We start from the raw sequence: 14,845 nt of genomic DNA, 5'->3' as shown, positions 1-14,845 counted from the left end.
AGAATAGGGTGGGAGAGTCAGCCACACCCAGTCCTCTGGGGAAAGTGGTTTGGAAGCAGAGTCTTTGTGATGGACTATGAGAGCCTTTAAAAGCTGTGTGCAACCTCACAGCTCTCTCCCATCCTTCTTGGCTGCCTGGCAGCACTTGGCTCAGTTAGTAATCTCTCCTCTGAAAAGTTCTTTCTCTCTGCTCCTAATTTCCCTCCCATTTCACTGGCTTGCTCAGCATTTTCTTCCTTAACCTCATGTACTGGAGTTTAATCTTTGTCCCTCTTCTCTATCTCTTTCAACCTCTTAAGAAATTTTCCCATTTTCAGCTTTCAGTAACTTTTGGGGGGATTGAACCTCGGTCCGTCCTACGCTAGCGCTTGCAAGGCAGACACCTTACCTCTAGCGCCACCTTCCCAGCCCCATAGTTTCATTTTTTAAAACTTTATTGATTGACTGATTGATTGAGCACCCAGCAGTGCTCAGGGGTTACTCCTGGTTCTGCACTCAGAAGTCACCCTTGGTAAACTGGGGGACCATATGGTGTCAAGAATCAAACCGGGTCCCTCTTAGGTTGGCCACATGTAGCACCCTACTGCTGTGCTATCTCTCTGGCCCCATCCAGAACAGTTTCTGTGTGCTAGGAGGGTGAGTTGTAATCCCCACCCCATATCAGAAAACAAACAAAAATAAACACCAAACAAATCCCCAAACTTAAAAATAATCAATAAAGAATTAATGGAATGCTTTCTTTTTTTTCATGACCAAGAAATAGTTGAACTGAGCTGCGATACAGGTAGACACAAAAATCACAGATATTTTGTCATTTTGAGCCCCTAGATGTAGAAAGGGACTCATACATACGTAGTTAAATCATTTATAAACATAAACATCACTGGGCAGGGCATGAGGTAGGATACTCTCTTAATGTTCTCAAGAGAAAAGGAGCTGCTAATCTGATTAAATGAAATCATTTTAAATGATTAAAATGAAGACCTACTTTGTTGGGAGTGTAGGGCTATCTGTTGTCTCCTCTCCATTTCCTGTCTGCCACAAGAATTCCAAGCAAGCAGTTAATGTGCAGTTGGGACTAGCGGATGCTGTCTCTACATCTTTACCTCTTTGGGAAGGTTGCTTTGGAATACCTACCCAGGCTATTTTCAGTGGGCAGGATATCTGTGTGAATGACCCCTCCACCACAACCCCTGCTCTATACTGCTCTCCAGTCTAACCCCAGCTCAGTGGCTCTTCTGGCCCCAATCCCAGAGGTTCCATTCTCCCATTACTACCTTATGTCACTGATAATGGTCTAACTTGAACTTTACAAGGTTGAACAATCTTTCTCTCTGCTGCAGGGAACCATCGAGGCACCAATCCTAAGGCATACCTATGTTTGCATGCAGAAAGGAGTTTTTCAGCCTTTTTCCAACCCAATGTCTTTTCTGTGTCTTCTGTATTAATGGTTGCCTCTCCCTCAGTCTCATTTAAGGCTCCCCATTTAGACAGTTTTCAACTATAGCTCTTTGGTGGTGGTGGTGGTGTCTAGTTGAGAAACATTACTCTAGAGTAGGGGCCTTATATTTTCAGACAGAAAAAGAAATTTAGATCCCTAATGAAGCAATGATCAGTGGGTGTTCCTCAGAAATCATGGGAAGTTGGCTGAGTAAGATATATGGCTATCTCCTTTCTGTAAAGAATAGCACCAAAATCAAATCTTACCTCTCAAAACAAAACCAGCTGATTTAAATCTACTTCTTTATCACTGTACTAGGGGTAAATTGTTCATTTGTTTTTACTAGGAGTTGATGGTGATGGATGATTTATTTTATAAAAACAGAACCCTTTGGCATAAAAAACTATAAGTGTAAGGGTCTCCATTTTGTTGTTGTTGGGTGTTTTTGGTTTTTGGGCCACACCCGGCGTTGCTCAGGGCTTACTCCTGGCTGTCTGCTCAGAAATAGCTCCTGACAGGCACGGGGGATCATATGGGACACCGGGATTTGAACCAATCACCTTTGGTCCTGGATTGGCTGCTTGCAAGGTAAACGCTGCTGTGCTATCTCTCTGGGCCCGGGTTTTTTTTTTTTTGTTTTTGTTTTTTTTTTGTTTTTTAAGACTTTCAATATCTAAGCTTTGAACTCAGAGTCAACACCATTTTTTTTTAATTGTTGTGCTGGGAACCAAACTGAGGGATTTATACACATGACGCATATGCTCTGTAGGCAAGCAACATCATTGGCCCTGAGCCAAGGCCAAAATTGTTTTTTTTTTGTTGTTGTTGTTGTTTTGTTTTTTGTTTTTTGTTTTTTTGTTTTTGGGCCACACCCGACGGTGCTCAGGGGTTACTCCTGGCTATCTGCTCAGAAATAGCTCCTGGCAGGCACGGGGGACCAAATGGGACACCGGGATTCGAACCAACCACCTTTGGTCCTGGATCGGCTGCTTGCAATGCAAACACCGCTGTGCTATCTCTCCAGGCCCCAAAATTGTTTTTTTAATTAAAAAATTTTCTATTGGGGCCAGAGAGATAGCATGGAGGTAGAGGGTTTGCCTTGCATGCAGAAGGTTGGCTTGAATCCCAGCATCCAACATGGTCCCCCAAACCTGCCAGGAGTGCTTTCTGAGCATAGAGCCAGAAGTAACCCTTGAGCGAAGCCGGGTGTGACCCAAAACCAAAACAAAATTTTTTTGATATTAAATAATAAGGTGCCATGATTTACAGTTATTCATAGTTGAGTTTCAGGTCAATGTCAAATCCTGATTAAGGAAAAAACAATGCAATCTCAATCTTGTGACAATCAAATCAAGCAAAATTTCAGCAAAAATTATTAACACTCACAATACTCATTCTCCTTTTTAGCAAGATGGTTATAGCTCTTTCATATCCATTTATCTTTTCAGTTCTTATAACAAGATTAGTAAACACCCACTGTGCCAATTCGATGACCAAATAGTAACAGAGAGGTTAAACATTGTCAGCTAATTAATTAGATATACTTGTTCTACCAGAAAAACCTTATGTTTCCTTTCTCTTTTAATCTCTCTAGCCCTAAAACCCTGAAAGAACACTCACAATGCTATGAAAGCAAGTTGTAAAGTTGTAAATGATTTCAAGGAATATCTAAGTTCTGACAGGTCTCTAAGCCATTCCTAGCTAGGCAGGAGGTAGGAGTTCACAGTGCCCTCTGACCCCATCAGACTTACAGAGAGTTGGAGTGAGAATTTCTCAGCAGTGGAGTGGAGCCTGTGGATCCATTATGTGGCAACTTTGGTGAAGAAGGCAAAGAAGAATCGGTCATCTCTTCGATGTCTGAATGAGAGGATGCTGACTTGGGAGACTTCTTTTTCCCAAAAGCTTGCTTGAAGGAGCTGCGTAACTGAATACACAAGACTGTCAGCTTGCTAAGTGGCTGCAACTGAGCTGAGGCCTTGGCAAACCAGAGACATGCAGCTCAAGAGCAATTCCTTCTCCCACCAATTTTTCACCCACCAACAAAAAAGATTCCCAAAGGCTCTTTCAAATCAGTGTATTAAGGAAGAGGAGTCATCTAGTGCTGACAGCTGAAGGACTGGACCTCTGGGTAACATTCCATGCCTACCCTTGACTAGAGGCTATCGGCAAGACAGAGTCTGGCTCAGCAGAGGGGTGTCAGGAGGATGAGGTTACAGGGTGACAAAGCGGGATGCTCAGACACAGGTGATGGATGCGGATGAGGTTAGTCATATCAATGGATGGGTTAGCTTGGTATCTGAGTAAAGGTGGTCTTGCTTACCTCATTGACCTGCCAGAGAAAATGCAAGCAAAAAAAAAAAAAAAAAAAAAGATGGGGAAAGGGGAGGAAAAAAGACAATTTTTAACAGAGAAAGCTAGTGACAGGGAAAGACCTTTGGACTCTTCAGACACAACATAGCTAAGTTTAAACACCACACACAGAAGAGGCTTTAAATTAGACCATGGATCTTTCAGTGTATCAGGTCCATTTTCTGGCATTATAAAAGGAAGGGAATGGTGTGTTGGGAAGTCTCTTGCCATCCAGGCCTTACAGCTTCTCTATCTGGCTGAGAACTGCTCTTATATTCTCATTAGTTATTTGTCGATACCATCATTCCCTAAAGTGGTTGATAAAGTCTTCTGACCCTCATTCTCAGGGGATGCTAAAACTATTGCTAGAAGGGTGGTAGCAGCCTCCAGTGCAATTGGGGGACATGACATGTTTGTTCTTTTTATATAATTTTATATATATTTACTTATATAAGGAACAGTCATCTTACTTAATAATAAAAAAATGGATATTTTAAAGAAATACGTTAACCATATAGAGAAAAGGGAACTGGTATATTAGAAATTTTCCAAACCAAGATATGGGCCTGGAAATTTTTAAGAAGGGCATAAAAAAGTATGGACAAAAGCAGTAGTATAGGGCCCAGAGAGATAGCACAGCGGTGTTTGCCTTGCAAGGACCAAAGGTGGTTGGTTCAAATCCCGGTGTCCCATATGGTCCCCGTGTCTGCCAGGAGCTATTTCTGAGCAGACAGCCAGGAGTAACCCCTGAGCACCACTGGGTGTGGCCCAAAAAACAAAAAAAACAAACAAAAAAAGCAGTAGTATAGGAGACAGGGTGCTTTGCCTTCCATGCAGCTGAAATAGGTTCAATCCCTGGCATCCCATATGTGATTCATGATCACAGAGCCAGAGAAAGACCTGAGCACTGTTGGATGTGGCCCAAACTAAAACAGAACAAAATTTAATGTCACTGTCTTTTAGAAAGCCAAAAATAGGTATTCTCAGATGCATTGGCATGGAAATAAAGAGAGGACTAAATATCCAAGCCAAAGTCAACAATAATAGAAAAAAATGGACCTAAACTTAAACAAATTAAGCTTACAGGAGCCTGTTATACTGCAGGCCAGGGGGCAAAAGGTGGTGGTATAGGATGTACTTTAGGACCATTAGTGGAAGGAGGTTAACACTGGTGGTGGGAAGGGCCCTGACTCACTGTATATCTCAAATTCAACTATAAAGAATTCTGTTGATCACAATTGTTTCCCACCCACCCCCCCCCAAAAAAAGTGGCCAAAAGGACCAAAAGGACTCTTCAGCCAAAAATAGAGCTGGAGAGATAGTACAGGAGTGAAAGAACTTGCACATAGCTGATCCCAGTTTGATCCTCAGCACCATACTTGGTGCCCCAAACCCTACAAAGAGTGACTCTGAAGCACAGAGAGAGGAATGGCCCCTGAACATAGCCAGTATGGTCCAATATCGCCACCCCTCAAAAATAAAAATATCGGAAAGCCAAAATTAAAAGTTAAGTTTTAAGAAAGGGTCTTTACAGTGTAATTTCTTTCTTTTAAAGTCATTTCTCCTACTAAAACATTCTAGATGCTCTTAGTCACTAAGAAATTCGGAAAACAGGCCATTCTGAATTCATTAGATTTTTCATAGGATCAGTGATCTTATCCGTAGTTGCTTGCTCATCCACAGTTTATGGTAAGATCTAAATTTTGTTTCTTTCCCTTTTTCTCTGATCATATTTCTAAAGAGTACTCATAGAAACAGAAAGATCTGGCAGAGAAAATATCAACCTAAATCTTTGTCTCTACCCTGGAAAAATGCCCAGGGGAAGAGGAGATTACAAAGATTAAATAGAAGTAAGCATTGGAATTGGCAGAGGAAGCCAATAATCCATCTTCCTCAATTTTACCAATAATCAAGAGTTGTTTAATGAGAAAAAATATATATATATTTCTTAAAAGAAATAATGAATAATCACTATAATTCCTAGAACTAATCCTCTCATCAGTTTGATAATTCAATCAGAAGATATATTCAAAGGCATATTAAAAACTGAAGCCTAAATTAATTCTATTTAAGTCATAGCAAATGAATTAAATAAAAGCATTAGTAATATAAAGGAAAAAATTTCATCAGACTGATGAGAGGGTCACTTCAGCTCCATTCTCAGTGGACCTTGCCTCCCATCCAAGATAACACAAAATGAATGAGAACTGGATGGAATAAATGAGGACACAGAAGATACTGTGAAACTCAATGCTGGCAACAATGACAAATGGTGCCCTTTGAGTCCTGGCTAACCAAACCTCAGATAATTTAGGGCAGCCCTATAGCCCTAATGGTATGTCACCATCAATAAGAACTGCAGTATGAAAGCAGGTCAAGATGGCATGGGGAAGGGAATGGGAACTTTTGAGAGGGGGGATCTGCTCAAGATCCCATGGAAGGATACCACACAGTTTACTGGGATTCAAGGAAACACAAAGCATTACTCTGTCGGGGAAGTTTGCCATTGTGAGAGGCAGCCCTTTAGCCTAGGACCATTTGCAAATTTATCATATATGTATTATGAAACTTATTTTATTTATAGGACATAGCCAAAACTTTTTCAGAGAAACTGGTTTACTGCTGCCACGGGCAACTGTGAGAGTATAGATAGAGATTCTAGTTATCACGAGATAATAGAAATATTCACTCCCTCCCCAAAATATTGTGGAACTAAGACAATACCACAGAAGAATAACTTGGCCCTAGTTCCTGGAGCTTTGTGGCCAATGAATGAGAAGGAAGGAATGACACACAGATGAAAGGTAAACATTCACAGAGTCTCATGAAATGGCCAGGTAAGATAGCCAGGTTTCATCAGTTCTAGGTATCTGGCTGAGCACAACACTGATTTAGGGAGAAACCTATCCAAAAACCCTTTCTTTGGGTTCAACCTGGAAGTGAAGAACTCACCTAGGCTTGACCAGGGGGATTCAAAGGGGGAAGCCACCATTTCTGAGGCTGACACTGTAATCATAAAAATCTTTCGGTGTATGCTCACCCAGTTCTTTCTCTTCTTCTTCTTGGAATCACTCTCTATGTTGCTGCCCACGCTGGAGTGGCTGGTGGCACTGTTAATGCTGGAGACACTGTCTGAAGAATGCTGCCTGCGGATGCGGAGGTCAGCAGATTGCGAAGTACCATTGCCTGGAAACCCAAGGCAGAAGATGAGCCATGGAACCCCTGAGCTCATGCCTCTGTCCTGGAAAGAATCTTTACATCTAAATCCACACATCTCCACAACCAGAAATTTCTCATTAGATAACCCTTCTACTGTTCCCTGGTTGTTTTCATAATCCTTGGGTAAGTCAGTCCAATGCCCTCTTTAGTTAATGATATGAAGACATGCTCTCTTTACTTTATAGGAGCTGCTTGGGAAAGATTTTTCATCATCAACTTGCTAACTTTAAATTTAAATTCAGCAACATTAACTTGCTGAAGACTTAACTAGAAACTCAAATGTGGACTTAATCTGCAATAGGAGTCACAGATGTTATTAGCACTCCCCTCACCATTGCTACTTCTCCCTATCTTCTAGAAATGCCACATCTACCTCATCTGTTCTTTCTCCCAGGAATTCTCTTTGCCCTCCACTCTGCCAGGCCAATCCTTGCCAATCCTTTCCATGCCAACTTTATTTCAACCTTTTCAGGAGATCTGTTTTACTGCTAGAAGTAGAATAGCTGGAAATGGCAGAGATACCGAGACAAAGTGGGCTTAAAATTTTCTTTCTGCATTATCTACAGTCTCATCATCCAGAGCATCAGAGACAAACAGATGAGGGATTTAGAACCCTTTCTCTTTTTTACTAATCTGAGATTCAGGGCATGACCTCACCTCTGACATTCAAGTGCTCTAATCAGTACATATCAGAGAGAGCCAATATTGACCCCAGAAGATAGATGCAGAAAGGAAAAAGGTGACTAAAAGGGTTTAGTCTAGTGCTTAGACACTGAGTATTCTATAAATGTTAGCTGTCACCCACTACTTTTTTTTTTTTTTTTTTGGGCCACACCCGGTGGTGCTCAGGGGTTACTCCTGGCTGTCTGCTCAGAAATAGCTTCTGGCAGGCACAGGAGACCATATGGGACACCGGGATTCGAACCAACCACCTCAGGTCCTGGATTGGCTGATTGCAAGGCAAACAACGCTGTGCTATCTCTCCGGGCCCTCACCCACTACTTCTATTTTTCCTGTTGTTAGTACCATTGCAGGAGACCCCTCATCTTCACGCTCAAGGTTCTTTGTCTCCAAGTAAGATACACTAGACCAAGCAAATTTATTCATATACTTTTCTGGAAGTATAAGGCATGAGTCAATTCAGTCTATATTACATCCATAAGTATGTAAAACAAGCAATAGTAAAATTAGAGGCTGTGAGACACTTTCTCATCAGCATAAATTTTTTTTGTTGAGATACATAAGAGGAAGATGAGCTAAAACAACTGTCCAGCAGTAACTGGAATAAGAGTATTTTCTTCCAAGGAACTTCCAACTGACTCAGGCCTCTACCCCCTGCCAGGAGAAAGCTCTTAAGGGCAGGCCTGGCCTTGGACTAAAGGTTGTTTCTCTGCCTTTACCTTTGCAGTTGAGCTCTGGTGTGTTAATGACTCCATTAATAGCAGCCTGGGCAGCTGCATTCTGTTTCTTTAGCAGCTCGATGGTTTTCCTTAACTCATTCAGCTCTGAATCCTGAGGAACAATAACAACAAAAATTTGATCATCCAAAAATCTTCCTGTACAGACTTAATTGAAGTGCTACTTGGCTTCAAATTGGGGTGGAAACAATGTGAAGGCATTCTGAAAAGACCATGTCTGAAATAGTAAGCTGGGCTAGTTTCCCATTGGCAAACTAAAGCACTAGGAAGCGAACCAGGGTCAACTTCTGTACGAAGTTAGACTTGTTTTCACTCTTCACATGGACTACACCCAACCAATCCCAATTGCTCAGAAAATGCACTGAAATCTCTGCAACGAATATGGTATGGGAGAAGACAAGATAGTTATTTTCTGTTCAGTTTGTTAAATACACATCTGATGAAAAAGGTGTCCCCTTTTCTGGCTTACCTTCTGCTCAGCCGTCATGGTCAGACTCTGGAGCCTGATGGTCATGTTTCCAAGGCTCTGTTCAAATGCTGCCACGAGATGTGCCTGGAAGTAAGTGGAAGACAGTCTCAGAGGTAGAATGCACATGGCCTGGAGGTCTCCAGGGAAATCCTCTCAGGGAGGCACTTAGATAGTTCTTCAGCCTTGAAAACACCATTCCTCCTCATTCTTTGGAGTTCATTTTTTTAGAATCTTTTTATTTCTCTCTCTTATTTATTTTTGGGCTACAACTGGTTATGCTCAGGGCTTAATCCTGTCTCCATGCTCAGGAATTACTCCTGGCAAACTTGGGGGACCATATGGGTTGATAAGGATAAAACCTAAATAGGATGTGTGCAATGAAAATGCCCTACCTATTATACTATCAACCCTGGCCCTACTCTAAAATGTCTTGTCCTTAAGAAAACACCCCATGTTTTTCTGCTTTTCTGCTCACTTTGCCCCACCTGGAAAGCTGTCTGCTCAGTATCCAATTGCCAAGTTCTAACACTCCTCAGAAAATCTGTCTCTGGGACCCCATATCTCCAGGATGGGTTGGTTTCCACCTAGACTCTAGCCTAGAGTCATCTCCAAAGCATACTGGCCTGCATGTGTGCTTGGCAGCATCAGTTACAAAGATAATTTGTGTATAGTTTTGTGATGGATGACTTCTCTCACCTCTACTTGATTGCAGGATGACCTTTTGCTCCCCAGGATCACAGGGGAGACTCTTATCCAGCATGTTTAGAAGATGAATGAACAAAGTGGTTGGCATAGTTTGCTTGTTATAATCTTGTTAATAAAAAGTTATTGAAAGACCCATCTGCTACCTCCTTGGGGGGAATCTTCCCTGGCTTCCCAGGGAGTTCCAACTTCTCCCCAGTGTTACTTGGACTTTGATATCTCTCTCTCAGAACACACTTATTATTCTATATATTGCAATGTATTTTTAGATGCTGCCAATTATAACTGAAATAGGTACTTACTGTTGAGATATTAAAAATGTGGAACAAAGGGGCCAGAGAGATAGCATGGAGGTAAGGCATTTGCCTTTCATGCAGAAGGATGGTGGTTTGAATCTCAGCATCCCATATGGTCCTCTGTGCCTGCCAGGGGCAATTTCTGAGCATAGAGCCAGGAGTGGCCCCTGAGCATTGGCCGATGTGACCCAAAAACCAAAAACCAAAAAAAAAAAAAAAAAAGTGGAACAAAAAGGTATATCACAGAATTGATTAATACAAATATGCTGCTTTCTTGCCTACAATCTTTTCTGCTACCATTTATAGAAGCAAGAAACAACTTTGTGTGCCTAAAGTCAGTGCAAGGACACAGAGTTGTATGTGAGAATGGGCCCATACTTATGGAGATCCCAATAATACTGTTAAATCAATAAAAATGAAGGTCTATTTTCTGATCCCACTGACCTCTGTTTCTCAGAGAATTTTCAATTTGCCTTTCAGAGTAATTATCAATATTAAATGAAGTAACAAATGAACATGTATGTAAAATGCAATTCCCTAAGAAATTACAATGTCCCTACAAAGAAGAATGAGTATATTCTCTGAAGAAGGAAGGATTAAGAATGAGAAAGGGGTTGAGGTCAGGCAGTGGCGCTAGAGGTAAGGTGCCTGCCTTGCCTGCGCTAGCCTTGGAGGGACCGTGGTTCGATCCCCCGGTGTCCCATATGGTCCCCCAAGCCAGGAGCAACCTCTGAGCGCATAGCCAGGAGTAACCCCTGAGCGTTACCGGGTGTGGCCCAAAAACCAAAAAAAAAAAAAAAAAAAAGAATGAGAAAGGACCGGAGAGATAGCATGGAGGTAAGGCATTTGCCTTGCATGCAGAAGGTTGGTGGTTCAAATCCCGGCATCCCATATTGTCCCCCGAGCCTGTCAGGAGTGATTTCTGAGCGTGGAGCCAGGAGTAACCCCCGATCGAGGCTGGGTGTGACCCAAGAACCAAAAAAAAAAAAGAAAAGAAAAAAAGAATGAGAAAGTGACAAAAGTGGCCAGAGCAATAGCACAGAGTAAGATGTTTACCTTGCACACAGCCAAACCCGGAAGGACCCCAGTTCGATTCCTAGCATCCCATATTGTCCCCCAAACTTGCCAGGAGTGATTTCTGAGTATAGAGCCAAGAGTAATCCCTGAATGCTGCCACTGGGAGTGACTCTACCTCCCTCCAAAATCAAAACAAAAACAAACAAACAAAAAGAAAGTGACAAAAGGGATCATGTGAACACAGAAACAGGGATGGAGAAAGGCTCTAGAAGAGGGCAGATGCAGTGTACACATATCATGCAACACCGAGGACCCACTCTACAAAAGGTGTTGATGGGCACGTTTATCACTGTGTCAACTTCAGAGTGAACTTATATAGTATTAGAAGAAGCCTATTTTGTCTCTAAGCTATAAAGCATAGCCTATTTGGACTATGTCATATATCCACCATTGACTAAAATATGTTTGTAAATTCTACAGAAGGAATGAAAAGGAACAACAGAGGAAAGCTGAGCCTTGAGAGAAGTGAGATTTAATCATGCTGCCAGAGGAGATTTCTAGTGGGCATAGTGAATAAATTTAGAAGGTGGGGAGAATTGTGTTGAGCAATGAGAAGGGTCACTGATCTTTTCAACTAAAGAAGAGATCTAAGGAGTCAAAGGTCTTTTCAAGTTTCTTCTTCACATAGGATAGCTGAGGATAAGATGTCTGTAGGATTCAGTGCAGAGTCCTTTCTCCATTCTCCAACAGCACTAAGAGATGGCTAAGAAGTAGGAGTAATGCAGCACTTATTATAATAGATGTGTACTATTGAGTAGACTGGCTAGTTTCTTTTTGATTGCCTGATCTCTCTCTCTGTCTCTCTCTCTGTCTCTCTCTCTCCCCCTCTCTCCTAAAAGTTAAGAGAATTCCTTGCATTGTAAAGAGATAGGCCTTAGTTTGCCCTAGAGTGTGTTACAAAACCAAATTCACACAGAGGACAAAGGGAAAAGGTCCAGGGCATGGATTGTGAAAAGAATAACTGATATTTCAAAGGAATGGCAAAGCTACATTTAAATGACCAAACCTTGCTTTATTTTAGCTATGCATTTGAGCACTTTCCATATCTGTGGGTATTCAAATTTTCTATTCAATTAAGAACAACAATAACAAAACACACACACACACACACACACACACACACACACACACACACACACACCCACACACACACACACACACACACACACACACACACACCCTGACCCCAGAAAGACTACTACTGAAAAAGTATTTTTGAAAGCCCAAGAAGAAACCACACTTGCTTTGAAGAACCAGAGGATTGCGTTTGGCTGGCAGAGGAAGGACTGAATCTGGGTCATAAGTGCAGCTAAGAGAATACAGGCCCTGGCTGTTTGGAGCCACATTTAGATCCACACAGCAGCCCCTCCTCAAGTGCTGTCCTCACATTCTCAGGGAAAACAAACACAAGTGGTAGAAAAACACCCTGAGAAGGTGCCTGTGAGTAGTTTGTCCTAGAAAAACAAACACAGCTTGGCCAGCAAGAAAGATAGCAGACAATTAAAAAAAAAAAGTTAGCTGGGCTGATGGTGTGTATGGTAAGACTAAATATTTGCTGTAAAACAACACTGGATCCAATTGCTTTTGTGAGGGAAAAAAATGCCTTCTAGAATAATAATAAAGTGAGGGATCTCACTGTCACTCTTTTTGTTTGTTTGCTTGTGTTTTGTTTTTTGGGCCACAACCGGTGACGGTGACGCTCAAGGGTTACTTCCAGCTATGTGCTCAGATATCACTCCTGGCTTTGGGGGACCATATGGGATGCCGGGAATTGAAGCCAGGTACATCCTGAGTCAGCCACATGCAAGGCAAAAGCCCTACCACGCACTACTGCTCCAGCCCCCACTCTTTTTTTGTAAATATTTATTTATTTAGATTTTTGGGCCACACCTGGCGGTGCTTAGGAGTTACTTTTCCTAGCTCTGTGCTCAGAAATCGCTCCTGGCAGATTCAGGAGATCATGTGGGATGCCAGGAATTGAACCTGGATAAGTCTTGGGTTACCCGCATGCAAGGCAAATGCCCTACCACTGTGCTATCACTCCAGTTTCACTGTCACTCTTTTGAAATAGAGTTCCAAAAAGGCCAAAAGCAAGTTCTCTTTATTTTGTCCCTGGAAGAATTAATCCAAGTTAAATACTCCTTTCTAAAAAAAAAAAAATGTGTATGAGGGTTGCAATGAATTATAGCTGTAATTCTTTTTTTTTTTTTTTTTTGGTTTTTGGGTCCCCGGCAGTGCTCAGGGGTTATTCCTGGCTCAGAAATTGCCCCTGGCAGGCACAGGGGACCATATGGGATGCTGGGATTTGAACCACTGTCCTTCTGCATGAAAGGCAAACGCCTTACCTCCATGCTATCTCTCCGGCCCCACAGCTGTAATTTTTTTTTTTTTACAGCTGTAATTCTTAACAAGAAGAGTAGCTCAAGCCACTTGGAAGGGGGTTGTTAAGATTCGCCAATTTGTCTGAGGTCCAGGAGACCAGAGCTAGTTAGAATGGAGCTGGGTTCTGAATTCAAATGGACGGATATGAACACTCTATCCACAAAACACTGAATAAGATCTCAAGCCCAAAATTCAGACCTCATTTCAATGACTGATGTTCTTTGAAGAAAGTGAACAATGCTAGATAAAAATCAAGAAAATAAACATGCATCAAACACACACAGCAGCTTAGTATGTAAAGGCTTTGAAGAAAAAAGAAAAAATTGCCACTTTGTAGAAATGTGAGACAGCCCAGAGAATGAGTAATAGCAACAGCAGTCCACAATTACTGTGCTTGTGACTCACCAACGGCCTTGGTTAAGCACTCCACATGCAAACTTTCAAGTACAATGACTTTCTAGAATGGACACAGACTCAAGCCAGAAATCCGCAAGAAGTTGTCTTCCTTGGGCCAGAAATGAATCATTTACTTGGCGTTTTTTTACTCAGGGGACTCCTGACTTGCTTTCTGCAAGTCTTGTGCACACATCCCATAGGCTCAGATGAGACTGCTAGAAGGCTTTGCTTCAGAGACGCCTCAATACTTTTCAGAAACCCCAGACTTTCTACCTTCTGCAATTCAGCTCTGAATCTCCCCAGCTCCCTGCTCTGCAAGGACTCCCTTTTCCAGTCTGGGCAGATGAGGCCACACCTCTGCCTCTACCCTGACTCCTCTATGAAGTAAGCATATCACGGGAAGGGAGCTTCCTAAGAAAGAAATTGACCCCTCTCTACCTCTCTGCTCTGCTGAACACTCAATGGCAGGGGTACATATACTATACCCTCCCCCTTCAGCTGACACCCTGTGCGGTGTGGCATAACCTATACCTTACCTTAATGTCTCCTGCCGCCTCACTTCCTTCTTTTGTCCATCCCTATTCTCCCATACAGCCAAATTCTAACTTCTAAAGAGACTGAACTTTTTATGGTTTACAAATGTACTCAGATCTTTACCTTTACATAGATTATCCCCTTTATTTTAGGATGCTGTCCTAAAATGTATCCTAAACTACCACCACTTAGAGTCACCTCCTACTGGGAGCCTTTTTTGGCCTCCCTTTCCCCCAAGAGAACTAAGTGAAGGGTCCTCTACAATCCCACAACCTCCTGCCTTTGTCTCCAGTGCAAGTTATTGGGTTACAGCAGGATTATTTTGTCTCTCGGTGGTACCGGAGATGAATGGTAAGTTGACAGTGACTCTGCTTGCTTTGCCATTGAACCCTCAGTGCCCGGGGCACAGCTGGCACTGAAACAGTTGCTGAATTGATGCTGCTTGGCAGTGGTTTCTAAATACGTCATGGTGTGTACTATAATTATAGGGCAGCCTTCGATGTATTGTAGAGTCTTCCATTTACTCCCTAGCCACCCGTTAAAGATAAATATTCTTCTTAAG

The 14,845-nt window shown here is 42.2% G+C and overlaps 1 protein-coding gene across 1 annotated transcript in view; it reads right to left on the bottom strand.

Annotated features, from left to right (window-relative positions):
• NAV2 (neuron navigator 2) overlaps positions 1 to 14,845 on the bottom strand; it is a 201,904-nt gene that overhangs the window by 27,904 nt on the left and 159,155 nt on the right. The window contains exons 15-18 of the mRNA XM_049780979.1: positions 8,897 to 8,980; positions 8,410 to 8,521; positions 6,831 to 6,976; positions 3,193 to 3,365 (exon numbers count right to left, since the gene is read on the bottom strand). Coding sequence (XP_049636936.1) covers positions 3,193 to 3,365; positions 6,831 to 6,976; positions 8,410 to 8,521; positions 8,897 to 8,980 — 515 coding nt within the window. The remainder of the gene's footprint in view (positions 1 to 3,192; positions 3,366 to 6,830; positions 6,977 to 8,409; positions 8,522 to 8,896; positions 8,981 to 14,845) is intronic.

The sequence above is a fragment of the Suncus etruscus genome, chromosome 9 (assembly GCF_024139225.1).
Source record: "Suncus etruscus isolate mSunEtr1 chromosome 9, mSunEtr1.pri.cur, whole genome shotgun sequence".
NCBI lineage: Eukaryota > Metazoa > Chordata > Mammalia > Eulipotyphla > Soricidae > Suncus > Suncus etruscus.
This window is presented reverse-complemented; position numbering and strand designations above follow the sequence as displayed.